The following is a 23,269-nucleotide window of genomic DNA, read 5'->3' on the forward strand; positions in this document are numbered from 1 at the left end:
TGCTGGCAACAAAAGTGAGTACATCCCTAAGTGAAAATATCCAAATTGGGCCCAAAGTGTCAATACTTTATGTGGCCACCAACATTTTCCAGCACTGCCTTAACCCTCTTGGGCATGGAGTTCACCAGAGCTTCACAGGTTGCCACTGGAGTCCTCTTCCACTCCTCCATGACGACATCACGGAGCTGGTGGATGTTAGAGACCTTGCACTCCGCCACCTTCCGTTTGAGGATGCCCCACAGATGCTCAATAGGGTTTAGGTCTGGAAACATGCTTGGCCAGTCCATCACCTTTACCATCAGCTTCTTTAGCAAGGCAGTGGTCGTCTTGGTGTGTTTGGGGTCGTTATCATGTTGGAATACTGCCCTGCGGCCCAGTCTCCGAAGGGAGGGGATCATGCTCTGCTTCAGTATGTCACAGTACATGTTGGCATTCATGGTTCCCTCAATGAACTGTAGCTCCCCAGTGCCAGCAGCACTCATGCAGCCCCAGACCATGACACTCCCACCACCATGCTTGACTGTAGGCAAGACACACTTGTCTTTGTACTCCTCACCCGGTGCCGCCACACACGCTTGACACCATCTGAACCAAATAAGTTTCTTGGTCTCATCAGACCACAGGACATGGTTCCAGTAATCTGCATACACTGATTTAGTCTGCTTGTCTTCAGCAAACTGTTTGCGGGCTTTCTTGTGCATCATCTTTAGAAGAGGCTTCCTTCTGGGACGACAGCCATGCAGACCAATTTGATGCAGTGTGCGGTGTATGGTCTGAGCAGGCTGACCCCCCCCACCCCTTCAACCTCTGCAGCAATGCTGGCAGTACTCATACGTCTATTTCCCAAAGACAACCTCTGGATATGACGCTGAGCATGTGCACTCAACTTCTTTGGTCGACCAAGGCGAGGCCTGTTCTGAGTGGAACCTGTCCTGTTAAACCGCTGTATGGTCTTGGCCACCGTGCTGCAGCTCAGTTTCAGGGTCTTGGAAATCTTCTTATAGCCCAGGCCATCTTTATGTAGAGCAACAATTCTTTTTTTCAGATCCTCAGAGAGTTCTTTGCCATGAGGTGCCATGTTGAACTTCCAGTGACCAGTCAGTATGAGGGAGTGTGAGAGCGATGACGCCAAATTTAACACACCTGCTCCCCATTCACACCTGAGACCTTGTAACACTAACGAGTCACATGACACCGGGGAGGGAAAATGGCTAATTGGGCCCAATTTGGGCCCTAATTGGGCCCATATGTGTATATACATACATACATACATACATCATTTAGCAGATGCTTTTATCCAAAGAGACTTACTGTCATGCGTACATACATTTAACATACGTGTAGTCCCAGGAATTGAACCAACTATCCTGGCAGTGCAAGTGCCATGCTCTATCAACTGTGCTACAGAGGAGCACCAGATATGGACCAACAGATATTCATGTATAATCATATAGTTATGTTGCTCTCCAAGTACAAGATGCTGCCGACTGACCTGTTGAGGGAGTTGAACATCTCTATGGTGACCAGCACAGAGAGGGCCATGGTGGTAGGGTAGCGGGACTCAAACACCTCACAGTTGATACCCTGGAACATGGGGTTGTCCTCCGAGCACTGCATAAAGTGTCTCTGTGAAGAGACGACAGAAGTAAGGTAAGCAGGCTTCACAGCATGTAGCCAACATGGGGTTGACCTGCATACACTGATTTAAGTGTCTCTGTGGAGAGGTAGAGGAGAGAGGTGAGGTAGGCTTCACAACTCAGACAAGATAGCACAGTGGAATGGGCTTTGTGTTGCACTATTCAACTTAATTCTCTTCAATTCCATCTAGATACAGTCATTGCACATTGGAGTATTATTCCAAACTTTCTTACATGGCATTAGATGAACAAGACTGACTTCATGCAAGTCAACGACCAGAAGACTCGAAGCACTGTGCGCGCGTGTCCACAGGAAGTGACCCAACCTTGCGACCTGCTGTGTTGGGTCCCAGATAAGATCTGACACCGCAGCAGCTGCAGGAAACCCTCGACTCAGCTCCTTCTCTGTTCCCCCTTTCCTTCTCTGACATTTTTCCTTCTGGGGACCCTTGGACTCAGTTCACTCTTCCCTCCCTCCCTCTGTTCCCTCTATTTCTCTAACATTCCTATTTCCCTCAGACCACATGTCTTATTCTCCGCCAGTGAACTCTCTATTTTCTCTGAATTCTATTTCTGTCTCTTTGTATGATCCCAGGGATTGTCGTCATGGCAAATAGCTGATGGGGTAACGGGGGTTAACCGTAAGAACAACCAAATATAGCCCAGAACTGTACTAAAGTGATAAAGCACAATCCTCTGGGGATGGATGCTATTGAAAACACATATAAACAAACAAGAGGTGATTGAAAAGTTACTGTTTTCCTGAGAAGAATATCCATTTCCAGAGGCAGCAGAGAAAAGGGGTTGACCTAGATCCTATTTATTAGGACACACTGTAGCAAAAATATTTTTTAACTAGCTGGACATGTCCAAGCAGTCCCTCCTTGTTTCAGTCTGTTTTCTTGCACCCGGTGGCTAATGAATAGGACCCTAATGAAGTCATTGTAATGGTTTGTTCGTCTCCACTCACCAGCTGGTAGAAGGTCACATTAGGGCCTTCATCATCAAACAGGTACCACCAGGTGGCAGCACCCACCGTGCCCAGACCAACATACCCTGCAGGAACACACAGACAGACAGTCAGGCAGGAAGTCAGAATCCAAGCAACAGTGAGAGCCAGGTCGATCACGTTTTAACCCCCCATGTTAGGAATGAAAGTCACATTAGGGTAGTCTCTAACTAGCTAGCATGACACTTTGATTATGACTTGCGAGATTAAATGACATAAAAAAAGAATGAATGAGCAACTCTTGTTGTATTATAACCAGTGTCCAGTAGACCAGTGTCTCACCTCCGATGGCCAGATATCTGAAGAACAGCCATCCAGAGATGAGGGGCTCCTTGGGGTTGCGGGGTGGCTTGTCCATGATGTCCAGGTCTGGGGGGTTGAAACCCAGGGCAGTCGCAGGGAGACCATCTGTCACCAAGTTGACCCACAGCAACTGTACCGGGATCAGAGCCTCAGGCAGACCCAAGATGGCCGTCAGGAAGATGCTTCAGACAGAGAGTAAACACACATCAGAAATACAAAGAAAACAACGTACAGTCAGCATTCTTGACAAAGGAAAATGTGTGATCGTGTGTGTGCAGTGTATGCATCTCTGCTTACCAGACGACCTCGCCGACGTTTGAGGAGATGAGGTATCGTATGAACTGTTTCATGTTGTTGTAGATGGCCCTGCCCTCCTCCACAGCCGCCACGATGGTAGAGAAGTTATCATCAGACAGAACCATCTCAGAGGCTGACTTAGCCACAGCCGTGCCCGAGCCCATGGCAATGCCAATCTCTGCCTTCTTCAGGGCTGGCGCGTCGTTCACCCCATCGCCAGTCTGTGGAGGAAAGCAAGAGTATTTCATTTTTTAATAGGATGTTAGACATGCGATGGGAAAACTTGATAGATCGCAGAACTCTTCACTGTCAAGCCAAGTCAGAATAGATTGGCCCATAAGTGAGTTATTCAAAGAATTAGATCTAACATTTGAACTATGCATTCATTGATTTATTTGCACACAAATTAAATAAGGTCAACATCAATCAAGATCTAGTCAAAATTATACTGAAATGAGGCACTGAGCTCCCAGGCAGTTGAATGAGACAAATGGGTGGTGTTGTGCATTAACCCTCTCCTCACCATGGCAGTGATCTCATCAAACGACTGCAGGTAGCCCACGATCTTAGACTTGTGGGCTGGCTCCACACGGGCGAAGCACCGTGCCCGCTTTACAGCGTCTCTCTGGGACTCTATGGGTAGGTCGTCAAACTCCCTGCCCGTGTAGGCCTTGCCCACCACATCCTCATCCTCGCCGAAGATACCGATGCGTCGGCAGATGGCCACAGCCGTGCCCTTGTTGTCCCCGGTGATCATGATGACACGGATGCCCGCCTCGGCGCAGAGCTGGATGGCACCAATCACCTCCTTCCTGGGCGGGTCCAGCATGCCCACGCAGCCAACGAACGTTAGGCCCGTCTGGAGTGAGCGAGGAGAGGATGCGGAGAAAAGAGAGGAAGAAGAGGAGGAAAAGAGTGGTAGGAGGCAGGTAGAGGAAGAGGATGAGGGAGTGTCGATGAATGAAGACAGTAGAAAGTGAGCACCAGATGAATGAACAGCACCCAGTCAGGCATCAGAATACAACCTGGATGTAACTCAAGATAAAGGGTGTCAGAGTAGGGGGAGCTCATCACATACAAATGATGATCATTATCATTGTATTTAAGGTGGATGATCTCTCCTTACATAGGACATGTCTATAAAAACAAAACAAATAACTCTCCCTGCCCAGTTCTATCCATGCCCTGTCTCTGACATAGCACACAGAAACCTACAAACACTACGTTTTTCCATCTCTCTCTTGTACCTCATACTCAGCGAACTTGGTGGCGTTCTCCAGATCCATGTCTTCCCGTTTTGGTGGTAAATCCCGTGTGGCCATGCCCAGGCATCTCAGTGTGTCCCTACCGGTGCCCCAGTCCCTGATCAGGGAGGTCAGCTGCTCTCTCAGGGGCATGGTCAGCGCCACCTTCCCTGTGCCAACACGCAGGTACTGGCAACGCTCCATCACACTCTCTGGGGCACCCTGTGGGATTGGAGTGGAAAGGTTGGGTGTGTGTGTGTGTGTGCGTGTGTGTGTGTGTGTAGGGAGAGGGGGGTACAGGGGTCAAAAGGACACACAAGGTAAAAAAATGACAGCAAAACAACTTGGACATCCAAGCTCCTATCACTCTGGCTTACACAGAAAATGCATTGAGTCTGAAAATGTATTATTAAAGCATGTGAGAGATCTGTTGACTGAGGGGTTTGTGTGTGTACCTTGATGAACATCTTGCTCCCAGAGCCTGGTTTGCTAGTGGGGGTACAGTACACAGACATGGACTTGCGGTCACGAGAGAACTCCAGAGTAAACTCTTTCTTCATCAGCTGCCTGATCACCTGGTGAGAGAGAGAGAGAGACACACCGAGAGAGAGAGAGATACCGAGAGAGAGAGAGAGAGAGAGAGATACCGAGAGAGAGAGATACCGAGAGAGAGAGAGAAGAAAAGAAGAGCGCAAAAGAGAGAAAGAGACAGGGTGTTTATTCCAGACAGGCGTGTAAGTGGGCAGCTGTCATCCTCTCAGTACCAGGTGGGGGACTCTGCCTTGGCTGTGTTGTTGTTTTGATAGAGGGGGCTCTAATGGGCCAGGTGTGGGACTGAGACTGGGAGGCTTCTCTTTGGCTGTGATGCTGACATAATGGATGAGACACTCCAGCATCCTATCTACTCTGGACTGGGACTGGGAGGCTGTGTTGTGTTTGTGGTGGAAGGGGCTCTATCAGATTATGGCCCATATCCACACAGCCTTTCAGAGTAGACCCGCTGATCTATTATCAGTTTAGCCTTTTAGATCATAATGAATAAGATTATATGGACAGATCCTAGATTTTTGTATTTAACCTTTATTTAGATCAGCACTCCTGATTTGTGGATCTGGGCCCACATGGGTGACTGACTGGGAGGTTTGGCTGTGTTTGACACCGGATGGATGGTACTCTAACAGCCAAAGGCACCAGACACAACTGAGCAAGTCTGTATATGAAGTGCCAGGATCAATCTGGGCCAGACAGGACCCTCTGTCTATGTAAGTTCTAGCGCCAAACAGGTGGTACATGTTGATTTTACAAGGGACACTGAGACCACTTAGTGGGTGCAACTCAACCAGGCCTTAAGGCATAAGCTTGTAATGAAGTGCAAGGTTAACATAGAACGTATACAGCCCTGCTTTCACATCCTTAAAAATCATCAAAATGTCTGACTAACATGCATCATACTGATCAAGCTGTAAATAATCAGAAATGGTTGGTTAGGTTTGCATTGTCATTTCTGGATACTGAGAGACCCATTTCCCTCGCTTTCCATTTCCTAGTGTCTAGTTATGAAGTACCACTAGGCGTCACCCTCGTTCCAGTCCCCATGAGCTCTCTCACTCTCACTCCACTCCACCTCCCCTCCCCCCCTCCCTCCCTCCCTCCCTCCCTCCCAGCTCAGACATCTGACGTGGAGACATGATGCCAGAGGCCTCCATAGACACTTCACAGATGTCCTCACAGACAGAGAGCCACTGAGCCAAAAGACCCCTCTTCCCATCATTAAGCCACTGAGACACTGATCCCATATTAAGCCAAAATCCCTCTCTTCCTCCCATCGTAAAACAAAAGACGAGGAACGTGAGTCGAGTCGGTCTAGTGACGGCAGAGGAGGAAGCTAAACATCGTCTTACACACTTCACCGACAACTAGTGCATTAGTAGGAAACGACATCCTATTTATTTTCTGTTCAAAGCCCTAACAGAGGGCTGGAAAGTTTAGCTAACCTCTTCATAAACTCCCTGGCTTGTCTAAATATTATCATCTCTAGCCTCCGAGGACGACTTGTGTCAGTGACAGGGTTTTTTGTCGTGGGACCGTTGGGAATTTTAAATGGAACTTTATCTGGGGTTCAGTGGAAAAACTTGGAACCGCTGGTCATTGACAAGAGCACAGGGAGTTAGACTCTCACGCCTACCTGTCACAGTGTCGCTGGTCATTCACAAAGACAGAGAGAAGAGAAGACACACCACTTGTTGACAGAGTCAGACGAGGAAAGGCATCATTTCGCACAGATGGAAGCTCAGAGCCCATCATTGGGCATTCACCACAGGGCAGTTAGTAGCACTTTACAATAAATCCAAATAAAGAATTTATAATGGATTAGTTAATTTATTCATCATTTATTAATAATTCATCATTTATTAATAATTCATAAGACGTTTAATGCAATTTACTAATCATTAGTTAAGACTTTTTGCATCGTCTCAAGTGTGGGCTATTTATACTTTATAAATGTTTTAAGTGACCACTCATTTCTGTGTGCATGAGCATCTTTGTTATCATTCATGCATTCGGCATAATGTAATATCTAGTTTGTATACATAGCTAAGTCTAAGAAGAAATTTGCAAGCTTGTCTTAATCACACAGCTGAATTTAAATCACGCACCCTTTTAGTTATGGGTTAACCCGAGATTATAAACTGGGTTGTTTGAGCCCTGAATGCTGATTGGCTGAATGCCGTGGTATATGACAAAACATTTATTTTTACTGTTCGAATTACATTTGTAACCAGTTTATAATATCAATAAGGCACCTCAGCGGTTTGTGGTATATGGCCAATATACCACGGTAAGTGCTGTGTCCAGGCACTTAGTTGTGGTGTGTATAAGAACAGCCCATACCACACCCCCTCGTGCCTTATTGCTTAATTAGACTGTCCTAAGGAGTGACTGCAATCCACACTGGTTTTTGTAGGAAATTCCCTGCCAAGAAATGCTTGTGTTCACAATATTTTCATAAACATCCTCTGTATTGTGTGCTTATTGTTTAACCATTGATATGTTCTAGGGGCCATTTTGAGACCTTAAGGAGCATCAGGTACTGCTGGAATGTCTACTAATGGCATGTCCATCTTTTTCTGAGAAATTACACTGTTCACTCAAGTATAAATATCCCACACTTTAGAAGAGGCCACGCAAAAATACTTAACTAACGATTAGTAAATGGTTTAAAATAACCTATATTAAACATCTTATGAATGATTTTAGGAATCATTATTCAATACGTTAAAAGTGATTTATAAATGTGTGAATAACTAGGTTTCTAAATTTACAAATGTGGGAGTAATTATTAATTTATGAACATGCTATTTACTTGGAGTGATTATAAAGTTCTACCTGGGGATTACGAACACTCTTAGTGCAGGCCAGCCAGTTACCAATGCAATTTGGACTACTGATGGAGCAATAACTGGTTTCATTAAATAATCCATTTCATGCGAGAAACCCATTTAAGTGCTAAACTAGAGGCTGAGGTGATCTTAGTGGAGATAATTGTCCCATGCGTTGAAAGCCAATAGGTACCTGCTCCCATTACCATACTTTGTTCAGTTGTTTAAATCACTGTGTTCATGACAATATGTTAGATACAGAATTAAATAATGCACTGGAAATGAATATGCGAGCAGTATGAAGTATGCCTAATACACACAACATGCATGGATAGAAGTGCTGTATACATTCCATCCACAATCCCTCCCCACTACCCCCCAATGTTTTCCATAGCTGCTTACTGCGTTGCACGCTCCAGCGCGCTCCACCTTGCTGAGGCCTGACATGTCAGTCTTGAACACGTTCATCTTCTCCACCAGGGTAGTGAGGGCAGTCTCTGTCGCCTCACCCACCTTCTCATACACTCCTTTGGCCTAGGAGAGGGGAGAGGATTAGTTAGTCAAAAGCACGGAGAAACTGTCCGTGTTCAAATACCCTCATTTGCGTTCTAAATTGTAGGCATTTCGGGTATGCGAAAATAAAGAATTGAGTATGCTTTAAATGCCAGGATAAACTAATTTGGGCTTTTCATCTAGTAGAATTCGCTGCACCCTATTAAGGAGGAGAATCACCTTTGAGACCCACGTGTTTCTGACAACAGCTGATAAAAAAAATTAAAATAAATCACAAGGTGATGCGCCATCCAAAAATGAATGACTGGAATCAACGCAATTGTGCATTAAATTACATTCTCAGTATGGATGAGTCTAGTATGTTGATATTTGTTGCTTATTGCATTAGGTGTGACTACTCTGTGCGTTTTAAAATAGTGGACTGTATGTGGTACAAGTAGTATAAAGTATGTAAGACATCTAGGCAAGACAGATTCCGAACACAGCCACTTGTCACATGTGCCGAATACAACGTGTAAAACTTAGTGAAATGCTTCAAGAAAGAGTTAATAAAATATTTTGTAAATAAAACAAAAATCAAATCAATCACAAAGTAACACAAGAAATGAACATAACAATAACGATGCTATATACAGGGGGTACCGGTACCAAGTCAATGTATGGGAGTACAGGTTAATTGATGTCATTTGTAAAGTGACTACAGTGAGGGAAAAAAGTATTTGATCCCCTGCTGATTTTGTACGTTTGCCCACTGACAAAGAAATTATCAGTATATAATTTTAATGGTAGGTTTATTTGAACAGTGAGAGACAGAATAACAACAAAAAAATCCAGAAAAACGCATGTCAAAAATGTTAGAAATTGATTTGCATTTTAATGAGGGAAATAAGTATGAATCCCGGAACATATTCCAGTCTGTGCTAGCAAAACAGTCCTGTAGCGTAGCATCCGCGTCATCTGACCACTTCTGCATTGAGCGAGTCACTGGTACTTCCTGCTTTAGTTTTTGCTTGTAAGCAGGAATCAGGAGGATAGAATTATGGTAAAATTTCCCAAATGGAGGGCGAGGGAGAGCTTTGAATGCATCTCTGGTTACACATGTGACAATGCTGGTAGAAATGAGGTAAAACGGATTTAAGTTTGCCTGCATTAAAGTCCACGGCCACTAGGAGCGCCGCTTCTGGATTAGCATTTTCTTGTTTGCTTATGGCCTTATACAGCTTGTTGAGTGCGGTCTTAGTGCCAGCATCGGTTTGTGGTGGTAAATAGAAGGCTACAAATAATATAGATGTGAAATCCTGGTAGATAGTGTGATCTACAGCTTATCATGAGGTGATCTACAGCTTATCATGAGGTATTCTACCTCAGGCGAGCAATACCTCGACACTTCTTTAATATTAGACATTGCGCACCAGCAGTTATTGACAAATAGACGCACACCCCCGCCCCTTGTCTTACCAGACGTAGCTGCTCTGTTCTGCTGAAAAACAGAGAAGCCAGCCCACTCTATACAATCCTTGTTGTTGTTCAGTCAAGTCTCAGTGAAACATAAGATACAGTTTTTAATGTCACATTGGAAGGATTTTCTTAATAAGCACCAGAGGTGTGGACTCGAGTCACATGACTTGGACTCGAGTCAGACTCGAGTCAGACTCGAGTCACAAATATGATGACTTGCAACTCGACTTTAACACCAATGACTCGTGACTTGAGCTTTATGACTCGACCTGACTTGATACCCTCCCCAAGCCCAAATATAAAAAATGCTATTAAAAAAAAAAGTGCGCAGCGCATCAACTCTTCATTTAACGGATTACAGTTTGAATCGGACAGCAGCCAATCAAATTGTGCCAGCTGAGAAAAAGTTGTGCGTGGCAGTGCAGAGGAACGTTGACGGGTGAATTCAGATGGAGCCCTTGGAAAGATGATACCCACAATTATTATTTTCAAATATAAAGACGACACTGTATCAACAAAAACGGATTGCAACTTGCAAAACATGCAGGAAGAAAATTAGACGGAGGCGCAACAATTTCCAACTTTATTCGACATTTGAAGCTGCACAAAGAACGGTAAGTCGTGGCTAATATAGCCGACAGCTATATATTTTATTACTTTACTAATGTATCATGTAGACTAACGTAACATTAAATCTATGAGCCTCCACACAGTCAGTAAATGCGGGAACGTGATCATTACACCCAAGATTGAGCTACAACTGGCTAGGCAGTTGGTAGCCTAAATCCTGCCTGATGTTACTGCTGTTCCTAAAACAAGGTTGGGCGATTGTGTACAAGCCTACGTCGCCCGATTGCGCCCCATAGCGATCCTCGATAGTCGATCACTATTGGGGGGGTGGGTCTTCCATGGAAATATAACGTTTATTTGGAAAGTAATAAATATATAGATATTTTTAAAAGCATTCATGATTTGCATAAATGTAATATACTAACTATTACTCTTCTTCAAAATATTAAATGGTATTACATTTGGTAAAGAGCACATTATGACTTGTTTAGGACTCGAAACTCAAAGTTTAGGACTTGAGACTTGAGTCTTACTTGTGACTTGTAAAACAATGACTTGGTCCCACCTCTGATAAGCACTGATGTGATGTCTAAAAGTCTGACTAACCAAGGTGTGTGTGCGTGCACGTCAATTAGTGAGTGCATTCTCAGTCATTCACATCAACCTTCTCTAGTTCTCATTAGATGACTTGAGTCATAGAGAGTGAGTGGTGTGGTTTCATAGCTGGCTGACCTGACCTGCCATGTAATGTCCTCTGTAGCTCAGTTGGTAGAGCATGGCGCTTGCAATGCCAAGATAGTCGGTTTGATTCCCGGGACCAACCATACGTAAAATGGATGCAATAGCTTTTATTATTATACTGTATATTATTATGACTTGAGTAGGTGGAGCCCGCTGTGTTTTAATAGGACACAGCCCTGCCCACACTGTGCCTGTCTGCCCCACTGAACACAACATGGTCAATAAACCCCCACTGCCCTCCACCGCCATCAGGGTCCACTAATCTCACACCACTCTGTCCACACAGCTGCTCTACCTTTATCGTCCCTTCCCTCCTCCCTCCCTTCCTTCCTTCCTCCATCCATTATCTCTAGTTGGGAAAGCCACACTTTTACAAAATGGCATGCTAATTCAGTTCTACAACGAGTCTTTTTGGGAAACAATCACAGTTTGTTCTCGGTGTTTGAATAGCTTGTAATTAAACTGCTGTGTCCTTGGCTTCATTTACACACAGCATGGTTACCATGACACCGTGGTGATGACAGAGGTGAGAAAAGCAATCAGAGAACTAGAGAAACAGAATCACACAGAGTAAAATTAGATCAGCTACTGTAGGAGGCTTGGATGTGTGTGTGTGTCGTTATCATTCATGCATTCGGCATAATGTAATACCTAATTTGTATACATAGCTAAGTTTATGAAGAAATTTGCAAGCTTGTCTTACTGGCACAAAACCTCTCTCTTAGAGTGGAGTCTGCTTTGCATAGCAACCACGCACTCATTTGTGTATCACGGAGGTTAGTCCAACTCAACATTAATGATGACATCAGTCAAACCTAGGAGAAGGCAGCAACAGATGTGTAGCCATGTCTACGGCTCAGTGTGTGTGCCACAGCTGCTCAGAGCGAAGGCTTTTTACCACTGAGGAAAACAGGGTGAAAGCCCAGGAACAGAGAGGGTCGAGCTGCAGAAGAGTGCCTTAATGACTCACAAAAACAGGGGGTGTGTGTGTGTGTGGTGTGTGTGTGTGTGTGTGTGTGTCAGCACTGACCTCATTGTAGTCCAGTGAGGAGTCGTTGCACATGGAACACACAGTGGCCAGCTCCAGTAGTCCATCATAGTCTCCGCACTGGACAACCTTGTCCCCTTTCAACCTGGGAGAGAACGCACACATTTATTTTTCTATCCTTGTGGGAGCAGACAATTGATTCCCATTCAAAATGATATTTTCCTTAACCTCTAACCATTAAACTAACCTTAACCCCAAACCCTAATTGTAACCCTAAAATAGCCCCCCCCAAAACACATTTGTTAAATACTAGCACACCTTAATTCACGCTCATAACTAATAATGGAGGAAATGTACAATGTGATTTCTGTACACACAAGCTGTATCTAACCCATCCAGTTGTGTAACTGCCAGTGTCTTAAGATTTCATAAATACACTGTGAACAAAACATTAGGAACACCTTCCCAATATTGAGTTGCACCCCTCCTTTTGCCCTCAGAAGAGGCTCAATTTGTCAGAGCATCGACTGTACAAAGTGTCGAAAGCATTCCACTGGAATGCTGGCCCATGTTGACTCCAATGCTTCCCACAGGTGTGTCAAGTTGGCTGGATGTCCCTTGGGTGATGGAGCACTCTTGATACACATGGGAAACTGTTGAGCGTGAAAAACCCAGGAGAATTGCAGTTCTTGACACACTCAAACCAGTGCACCTGGCACCTACTACCAGACCCCGTTCAAAAGGCACATACATGGATTGTGTATGTGTGACATTCATCCTCTGAATGTCACACATACACAATCCATGTCTCAAGGCTTACAAATCCTTATTTAATCCTATCTCCCCTTCATCTACACTGATTGAAGTGGATAGGGTGGCCACATTTAAAATCACCCAAATGTGGGACATGATGATTTTGCGGGACATTAACGTGGCAGCGTAGCCTACATTACTTTTGTTGTTTTTGTTGTTTTTGTGTGTGTGTGTGTGTGTGTGTGTGTGTGTGTGTGTGTGTGTGTGTGTGTGTGTGTGTGTGTGTGGGAGGGGGGGCTATTGAATCTCATTATAGAACATGCAAAAAATGTATCCTCCAATTGCAAATGATACCTCATTTCAAAATAGGCCACCATCACTGTCAATCGTGAATTCTATATCACGTTTTACCGTTTAAACTTCCAAACTAACTGCATCTGCATGCCAGCCATTTGATCTCAATCAGTTTCATAGGAATATGCATTTAGAGCTTGAATTACTGTTCCATGAACAAATTAGAACAGGTGGTGTTAAAACTAAAGCCTAGCCTTCCTGTATTTTGTTTCAATCCAAGCACATTCTGCCTAGTGGCACGCAAGGTTGAGTTTTGGCCACATGAGGAAAAAGTGTGACTTCAGTTAACCATCCTAAAATCTAAATGAGAAATGAGGTGGTGTTTCGATGTAACAGTGACATTACTATATTTGTTACTGTTATGTAGAATACTAATTAATCATTATGTGGTCTTTAAGAAATTGATTCAGTTGCTTTGATCTAAGTTCACTAAACAAGCACCATTGTGAGAAGTGGCTGAGCAACACGTCGGTGCACGCCAGCAGCACTACGCCCCTGCTCCCACTGCACCAAACGAGCTAGTTGAAGCACACCTAGCCTACTCTTTTGCCTAATGCAAAATTTGGTGATGCAGAAATGAGATCACGTGTGTCTGTTTTATGAAAATCTGGGAATATTTGACCAAGGAAAAATGTTTGGTTGGTCTAAAACAGTTACAAAGGGAGACTTAAAACAGGATCGAGAGAAGAAGCAGCAAATATGTTGAATGAGCAACTAATAACCATGGAGAGCCTCAAGTTAGACAAAATGACCTTAGTTCTTTCAGTCTAATACGGCTATTTATTTAGGCCTACTTCTGTAGCGCATCAGAAGCATGCTTTTTGTAAGTAGTTAGGACTAACTGTCCTCTCCAAGTTTAGCTGTAATTTAACCGGAAAGGATTTGAGAAATGTGATTGGTTGACAATAAGGCTTATGAAATTGGCCTACGTCTCGTCTTGCATTTGGCAGAATATCACCAGTGCCACATCGTTATGATATACATCTTCCCATAAGTGCAACGTGACCCCAAGAGATATGTTGGAATGTCGGACTCTTTCTGTGTGGTGTTTGAATTTGTTTATCAAATACGGTACATGATTGTTTGGTTGCGGGACAAAATGGCCAAAATGAGAGAATGTCCACAATCAGAGACAGGTGGTCACCCTATTAACAGGTGACGTCAATAAGTGATCATTGCATTCACCTGGTCAGTCTATGTCATGGAAAGAGCAAGTGTCCTTAATGTTTTGTATACTCAGTGTATGTCGGTAACGACAGTAATATAAATGACACCCATAACATAGAGCTCCTAGTCAGTTTTAGAATGGGTAACAAGCAAAAGGCTGGCGCTAACGCTTTATCATGGACGAAGTGTGCAAAGTGTTGAAGGTACCAACTTGTCTGTTCAAGCAGTTGGCACACAATTCAGACACTCATCGGCACAGCACAAGACATGCAACTAGAGGTCTCTTCACAGTTCCAAGGTCAAGAACAGAGGCTGGGAAGCACACAGTACTAAATAGAGCCATGACTAAATGTAACTCTGCCAGCCCAGGTAACTCAAGCTAGCAATAAAACCAGAAACAAAAACAAGCGAGCAAAAAAAAAAAAAAAAACACCTTACGGCACAACGGGGACTGTGGAGAGACATTTTTATATATTTTGTATTTTAATTTGCACTGTATAATTTCTTGTATTTCGTAGGTGGGTGGCCTTGCACGGGCAGGAGCTCTCTCTTGTTTATGAAGAGTGAGGAAGGAGCAGGAAATGATGTAGTACTGTAGTGTTTTGTATATTATGATTTTATTTATGTTCTCTGTTTGGACCTCAGGAAGAGTGCAGCGGCTAATTGAGATCATAATAAATAGTGCAAAATACTACAACACACTTAATTTTCATCATGAGCCAAATCTATTGGTTTTCTACACAAAGTTTGAAAGGAAATGCTGTGATCTATTCAATAAAGAAAATAGACCAGAAAAAATGGATAAGAGTGTGGAGGTATAGCAGGAACAGTGGCATCTAGTGGGCAAAACCTCGTACATTTACACTCCTTTTAGATAAATATTACTAGTAACTTAAAATTATAATATTCTCTGAAAAGTGTGTGTGGGGGGGGACATCACCAGATTCACAGGGAATACAATACATAGTATGAAGAAGCAATACTCCAAGCCACAGCTTTATACTACTTGAAAACTGATACTGTATACTGGTTGTCGGGGTGGGATTGGCATTGGGTGTGGAGGGTACGTGGGTGGCTTTTGACAATTTTTCATGTCTTACTCATTGGTAGGAAGAAGTTTGGTCCAAATTGGATGTTGAGTACTATATTTATTGATTATTTAACTATAAATAAAATTTCAACAAAATAATGTTTTAGGAATGCCAATCTTACCCGTTTCAGATCAATCTGAAATGACATGGAACAACTCGTGTTTGTGTGTGCGTTGGGAGCAGCAGCGGTGGCTGGTTGGTTGCATGACCACATGGCACACAGCCCAGTAGAGGCAGCAACAGTTGCTTGTAGAGCAACAGCCCACACAACAACCCACACTGTATGGCACTGCACTGCATGGCATGCCAGCCTGAGATTTCATAACATCTCAGTAGAGAACAAGTTTCACACCCACAAACCAACCAGAACAGTGATAAGGACTTCATACACCTTTCTAAAACACAGTATCATCATGTTGCATTATATTGGATATAATCATGATGTTTTAATCAACTTCAGTAGAGAAATTGTAACGAGTGAACAGTCTGAAGGGGAATATTTGGCATGGTAAGACATCATGAGATCATAGTAGTTAACCCTTTACACTCGTGGAAATTGGCCTATATGGATAGGGCCACATTTAAATGTTTGAACCAGAAGAACTATAAAAAGCATATGCATAACCATGGTAGCAATTGAAAGAGAACACTTGAGATTATGGGGAAATTATCAGACCAAAGGTGAGGAAACCAGTTCCCTTAACAAGACTGAAACCAAACATTACACTGTTGATTTTCTATTTACTGTACTTTTCACAGCATTTGTCAATAATGAAATCTGAAAACACTCTGGATACTGTACATTCAGTAACATAATAAGACTATTCACTGAAATGTTGGATTAGGTGCACAATAATAAAAATAAAAAACTATTACAAGGGTTTGAGTGAGAAGTCTAACTGGTGTCTCAGTGGCCACACACCTCTCCAAACTGTGCACAGTTCCCAAGTGATTTCAATACACTTTTTATGACTCAAGGAAAGAGCCGTCAACTATAAGGTGCTTTTATAAGCTCTCCTAGCTTTGCCATTGAGGAACATCAGCAAGCACACTAGATTTTTGTTTGGAACACAGCCGAGTCCCAAGCATCACACAATTACTGTAGTTTACACAATCCAAAAACGTTCCATTATAAATTGCAATCGTTGCCAGGTGGGCATCATTTGAAAGCTTATTCCATTGCCAACATGGCTAACTAAGTTAGAAAATCCAACCTTACAGTGTTAGGCTTTCAAAGACACTTCAGACAAACAATTGGAATTGTAGTGAATGGAGTCATGAGTGCATTCAAGTGCGTATTCCACAGCTAATTTCCTTCACAATACAACTAACATAAGCTCATTCTGTTCAGGGCGACCCAGGATATAACGCATATCATCTTTGTAACTGTGGATCAAACATGGCGATCATAAACGTTGATACTGTAAATTACATGAGTTTTCAAATATGGAAATGTGAGGTACATATTTGGACTTCCGGTGTGGTTTGCTTGTATGACATCAAAACTGTATTTATTATAACTCAGTCTCATCTTTCAGAACACAAACTTTTCTCGATTTACAGCATTTCCCTCACTGAGACTAAAACAAATGTGCAAAAGAATCCCAATTAGTGGGAGGGATGGGGGCATCTTGTCACGTGAGCTGCGAAGTGGAGAACCTGAGCTCTGACATGTACAGCATGTTACTGTACAACCACTGCGTTCCAATTTAGGTGCTTATCAATGACAAACTGTCATTTTCAAACCGTATACAGGATGACAGGGGCTGTGAGTGGAAAGTGTTACCAATAAATACCTCAGCATTTCAAAATCATGACAGAGGTTGATACTGAAGTTGTTATTGTGAAAGGGAATGTGCTCTCAATAACATTACTTTCTGTATTTAATTTTCTAATGAAAAGCAGAAGGGATGAAGACTGAAGATCTGGTTCTGGGTAGAGGCCTTTGCAGGTAGTCATTTGGGGAATTAGACTAGAGTGGGTACTCCAGATAGCGAGAGAGGAGGTTGTCAATCAGGTTATACTGACATTATACAGGAAGGGAAGGACTGAGATCAAGTCTGGAACTGGGACACTATGACTTTGGCCCAGCTACACCCCTCCTCATCTCTCGCCGTGTTTTTCTCTCCCCATCTCTCGGTCTAGTCAGAGCTATTTGTCCTCTATTCCTCTAGGATTTCTCCACAGTGAGACTATTTTAGTAGTCGTCACATTTCGGTGTCCTTTCCTGCCTGTGCTATCTGTTCTATCGTGGAAAAAGTTCACATGCTTCAGGAAAACATCATTTGCATTCTCCCTAAACTTCCCCAGAGCCGTTAACCATTTGTGACAGAGGAAAACAGAGTAAACCTATGGGACCTGGGGGTGGGAATGGGAGTTGGTATGGGGAAGGAAAGAGACTTCAAAGAAACACTTTACATCAAATGGAAAAAAGGAGGTTAGGGGGCTTTTAACAGCAGGCCGGCCAGATGAAAGTAGTCGTGGTGGGACCAAGGCTTTTCCACTACCGCCTGTAAAAATAGGTGTTTGTCTGGCGGAGGGTTAACAATGGCCAGCCTTAACTTTGCTCTGGGGCTCAGTGTTTTCAGACTCTGGACCACACTCAACACACAATTTACTGGGAAGTGTAGGAGATATACATCATAGTGTGTGTGTGTGTGTGTGTGTGTGTGTGTGTGTGTGTGTTTGTTAGTTTGTGTATGCATGGGTGCGTGTGCGTGTTTCCCACTTTGATTCCACAGTCACCACGAGTTGTAACCTGAAATCACACTTACAGTAATTTGCACTCTGTACACTAATACAAAGAAAGGCAGGAGGGGACACTCACACTTGCCCTTCAGGGGCATAGGTTGAGCCAGTTATAGAGAACTCATGGACATCACAGCTGGAATCCTCCACCTTGTCCACCACAAACATCTGGAGAGAGAAAAGAGTTGGGATAGATAAAGCAGGTTAATGTAGGCTAGGATATCATCAAAGAGTATACATTAACTCTGTGCCAGGGTTTCCCAGAGTTCTGTACAGGGCCATGGGAGAGGTGAAGGACGTGCCCGCCCCGGGCCGCTGACGCAGAGGGAAACACACTCACGCACGCTCCCATTCAATTGTAGCACCACTCAACTAAGGGCTTTCCCACCACATAACGTCACACAGCAGTTTTTTTTCAGTCCTTTCTTTCCTTCTCTATTTTTCCAGCAGGCATTGGTTCCTGTGTTTACTGACCTTGGGACCAAACTATACCCTAAGCTACCAGTCTGTAATCCTGGCATACATAGCATATCACTAACCACACCATTAGTGGAAGGCTAAGACTTGGGGGGGGGGGGGGGGGGGGGGAAACAGCGAGCGAGAATGAGAAAGCAAGTTGTTTCCCAGGTCAAACTTTGTTTTGATGTCTGTCTGTCCTTCCCTGTGATCAGACTACTGTGTTGCCCAGAGTTCTGCTTTGTCTGTGCTAATGTATTGATTTCCTGTGTAGAGAGCCCAGCCCAGAACAATTAGGGTTTGGCTATGCTGGCAGGTCTTTTAGACTGGCAGCCCAGTGGTGAGGGTGGGGGTTCTACTGTAGCCTTGGATCTGCCCCTTCTCTCCTGTGTGTGTGTGTGTATGTGTGTTACATGCATGCGATCTGGCCCTCTCCTCTCGCTCTTGTTCTGGTTGCAGCGGTGATAACAGGTGGAATGGATCTGATGTAGTTCATTTATGGGAGTGCATCGATTGGCTTGTCACAGGGGTCTGTTGTTCCAGTCACACTGGCTGGGACCACTGAGGAGGTTACAAACAGACACACAGCCTTTGACTTTCCTCACATCAATATCTCTGTATCTCTTGCCATCTGGACCTGACACAACCATAGTAACCATGGAGAGAAGGGAGGAGATTGGCTAGAGCGGTCAGGTCGCACACACACTAAGGAAAATACTCCCTCCTGTCCAGGCTTTACTCGACTTTAAAGTCAATTAAATCTGGACGATTAAAAATTAATGAAGCAGTTGTCAAAAAAAAAAAAAAAAAAAAAAAAATAAGAGTATTTTCCCTTCAGAACATCTGCTGCTATTGCTTCTAGAGGGTGTGTGTGTTCCGTTTATGCCGAGAGTACTTTACAAAACACGTGAAATCTACTCCAGCTGAGAAGGTCTTTAACATTACAGATCAGTCATGTCTGGAACTGCTCATTTAGACAACAGGAAGTCGTACTCAGACCATTTCAAAATGAACAGTGACTAGCTAATAACATTGGTTATCTATCAATTTAAAGACACTGCAAACGATGTATCTATCTAGTCAGTCTAGGGTCTAACCTGACTATGATGGCTAGCTCTATGCGGTGCTGGATGCTCAGGTGACATACAGGTTCTCTAGGATAGATCGAGCATCAAGAACAACAACCCTCCTCTGTCAGTACTGAAAGCTTCTGTGGCAATCTACCTACCTTGGGCCTCCTCAGTCCTCATCCAACAGTAACGGAGTAACAAACTGAATAATGTGAATGAGAAAAATGACTAGACTGATAAATAACCGCTGTGATTGCTGCCCCAGTGTGTCTGTGGCCCAGATCCTACACTGTTCTTTAGGAGATGAGATAGGAGCTGGATTCTGGGGCTTAAATCTTTTTTCCACTGATCCTGGATATGTGACCTTGGAGCCCAGGAGACGATTGCAATAATTATTGGAAAGGGGATACCTAGCCAGTTGCACAACTAAATGCATACCCACCCAAAATGCGTCTTCCACATTTAAACCAACTCCTCTGAATCTTAGAGGTGCAGAGGGCTGTCTTAATCGACGTCCACGTCATTGGTGCCCAGGGCAGTTGTTGTTGGGGTGTAACTGCCTTGCTCATTCGATCCAGCAACCTTTAGGTTACTGGCCCAACGCTCTAAACCGCTAGGCTACCTGCTGCCACTTATTGTGCATAGTCCCTGACAAGTAAGCTAATAACATAAAATACATGTCAAATCAAACTGTCATATGCGCCGAATACCACAAGTGTAGTCCTTACCATGGAATGCTTACTTACAAGCCCTTAACCAACAGTGCAGTTCAAGAAGAGTTAAGAAAATAGTCAATGTGCTGGGGTACAGGTTACTGAGATAATGTTTTACCACATGGCCTATCAGGACTGCTATTAGCTTATTTGTAATAACTGCTATTTCAGTGTTTTGGTCATGTTGGTCACTGCATATTTCTCTCACTATCAGTGATGTGGTTTCCATGGAAACAAGGCACTACACGATTCATATGAACCAATGGTGCCTATCTGTAGAAGTTGAAACTCTCCTCAATACAATTTGACTTGCCCTGTATTGTACTGTGTTGGCAGCAGTACCAAAGTGAGAGTGTCCCTGCTCTGTGTACTGGAAATGAAATGGTATGATGTCATAGAGGGTATTCACTCCTCTGTGTGTGACCGTGCCCTGGGATATCCCCTTGGCTGGGAAAGCAGGATATGACAGGGCTACGGGACACAGACGTTCTTATCAGAACCATATGGCACAGTAAGACCCAGCTTAAGGTCACGGACACACGCTTGCACACACACGGACAGGCAGACACGCACGGACAGGCAAGGCACGCACGGAGGCAGGCACACGCACGCAGGCACACAGAAACACGCAGACGCGCAGGCAGGCAGGCAGACGCACGCACATAGGCACGCACGCACGGAGACACGCACTGACGCTGGCAGACGGGCACGCACGCACGCAGGCAGGCAGACGGGCACGCACTGACGCAGGCAGGCGGGCACGCACTGACGCAGGCAGGCGGGCGCGGCGCACCAGGCAGGCAGGCAGGCACACTCAGGCAGGCAGGCAGGCAGGCAGGCAGGCAGGCAGGCAGGCAGGCAGGCACACTCAGGCAGGCAGGCACACTCAGGCAGGCAGGCACACTCAGGCAGGCAGGCAGGCAGGCAGGCACACTCAGGCAGGCAGGCAGGCAGGCAGGCAGGCACACTCAGGCACACTCAGGCAGGCAGGCAGGCACACTCAGGCAGGCAGGCAGGCAGGCACACTCAGGCAGGCAGGCAGGCAGGCACACTCAGGCAGGCAGGCAGGCAGGCAGGCACACTCAGGCAGGCAGGCAGGCAGGCAGGCACACTCAGGCAGGCAGGCAGGCACACTCAGGCAGGCAGGCAGGCAGGCAGGCACACTCAGGCAGGCAGGCAGGCAGGCACACTCAGGCAGGCAGGCACAGGCAGGCAGGCAGGCACACTCAGGCAGGCAGGCACACTCAGGCAGGCAGGCACACTTAGGCAGGCAGGCAGGCAGGCAGGCAGGCACACTCAGGCAGGCAGGCAGGCAGGCAGGCACACTCAGGCAGGCAGGCAGGCAGGCACACTCAGGCAGGCAGGCAGGCAGGCACACTCAGGCAGGCAGGCAGGCAGGCAGGCACACTCAGGCAGGCAGGCAGGCACACTCAGGCAGGCAGGCAGGCAGGCAGGCAGGCACACTCAGGCAGGCAGGCAGGCAGGCACACTCAGGCAGGCAGGCAGGCAGGCACACTCAGGTAGGCAGGCAGGCAGGCACAGTCAGGCAGGTAGGCAGGCAGGCAGGCACACTCAGGCAGGCAGGCAGGCAGGCAGGCAGGCACACTCAGGCAGGCAGGCAGGCAGGCAGGCAGGCACACTCAGGCAGGCAGGCAGGCAGGCAGGCAGGCACACTCAGGCAGGCAGGCAGGCAGGCAGGCACACTCAGGCAGGCAGGCAGGCACACTCAGGCAGGCAGGCAGGCAGGCAGGCACACTCAGGCAGGCAGGCAGGCAGGCACACTCAGGCAGGCAGGCAGGCAGGCACACTCAGGCAGGCAGGCAGGCAAGCAGGCACACTCAGGCAGGCAGGCAGGCAGGCAGGCAGGCAGGCACACTCAGGCAGGCAGGCAGGCACACTCAGGCACACTCAGGCAGGCAGGCAGGCACACTCAGGCAGGCAGGCAGGCAGGCACACTCAGGCAGGCAGGCAGGCAGGCAGGCACACTCAGGCAGGCAGGCACACTCAGGCAGGCAGGCACACTCAGGCAGGCAGGCACACTCAGGCAGGCAGGCAGGCAGGCACACTCAGGCAGGCAGGCAGGCAGGCACACTCAGGCAGGCAGGCAGGCAGGCAGGCACACTCAGGCAGGCAGGCAGGCAGGCAGGCAGGCACACTCAGGCAGGCAGGCACACTCAGGCAGGCAGGCACACTCAGGCAGGCAGGCAGGCAGGCACACTCAGGCAGGCAGGCAGGCAGGCACACTCAGGCAGGCAGGCAGGCAGGCACACTCAGGCAGGCAGGCAGGCAGGCAGGCAGGCACACTCAGGCAGGCAGGCACACTCAGGCAGGCAGGCACACTCAGGCAGGCAGGCACACTCAGGCAGGCAGGCAGGCACACTAAGGCAGGCAGGCAGGCAGGCACACTAAGGCAGGCAGGCAGGCAGGCACACTAAGGCAGGCAGGCAGGCAGGCACACTCAGGCAGGCAGGCACACTCAGGCAGGCAGGCACACTCAGGCAGGCAGGCACACTCAGGCAGGCAGGCACACTCAGGCAGGCAGGCACACTCAGGCAGGCAGGCACACTCAGGCAGGCAGGCACACTCAGGCAGGCAGGCAGGCAGGCACACTCAGGCAGGCAGGCAGGCACACTCAGGCAGGCAGGCAGGCAGGCAGGCACACTCAGGCAGGCAGGCAGGCAGGCAGGCAGGCAGGCACACTCAGGCAGGCAGGCAGGCAGGCAGGCACATAGGCAGGCAGGCAGGCACATAGGCAGGCAGGCAGGCACATAGGCAGG

General features: G+C 46.2%; 1 protein-coding gene across 2 annotated transcripts in view; it reads right to left on the reverse strand.

Annotated features, from left to right (window-relative positions):
* Positions 1-23,269, reverse strand: part of LOC106567410 (sarcoplasmic/endoplasmic reticulum calcium ATPase 1) — a 90,454-nt gene that overhangs the window by 11,587 nt on the left and 55,598 nt on the right. For both annotated transcript variants that reach the window (XM_014136608.3, XM_014136610.3), the window contains exons 11-20: positions 18,333-18,421; positions 12,183-12,285; positions 8,273-8,404; positions 4,946-5,065; positions 4,494-4,712; positions 3,770-4,105; positions 3,247-3,467; positions 2,929-3,131; positions 2,608-2,693; positions 1,493-1,626 (exon numbers count right to left, since the gene is read on the reverse strand). In XM_014136608.3, the coding sequence (XP_013992083.1) occupies positions 1,493-1,626; positions 2,608-2,693; positions 2,929-3,131; positions 3,247-3,467; positions 3,770-4,105; positions 4,494-4,712; positions 4,946-5,065; positions 8,273-8,404; positions 12,183-12,285; positions 18,333-18,421 (1,643 nt within the window). The remainder of the gene's footprint in view (positions 1-1,492; positions 1,627-2,607; positions 2,694-2,928; positions 3,132-3,246; positions 3,468-3,769; positions 4,106-4,493; positions 4,713-4,945; positions 5,066-8,272; positions 8,405-12,182; positions 12,286-18,332; positions 18,422-23,269) is intronic.

The sequence above is a fragment of the Salmo salar genome, chromosome 13, assembly GCF_965601325.2.
Source record: "Salmo salar chromosome 13, fSalSal1, whole genome shotgun sequence".
NCBI classification, from domain to species: domain Eukaryota; kingdom Metazoa; phylum Chordata; class Actinopteri; order Salmoniformes; family Salmonidae; genus Salmo; species Salmo salar.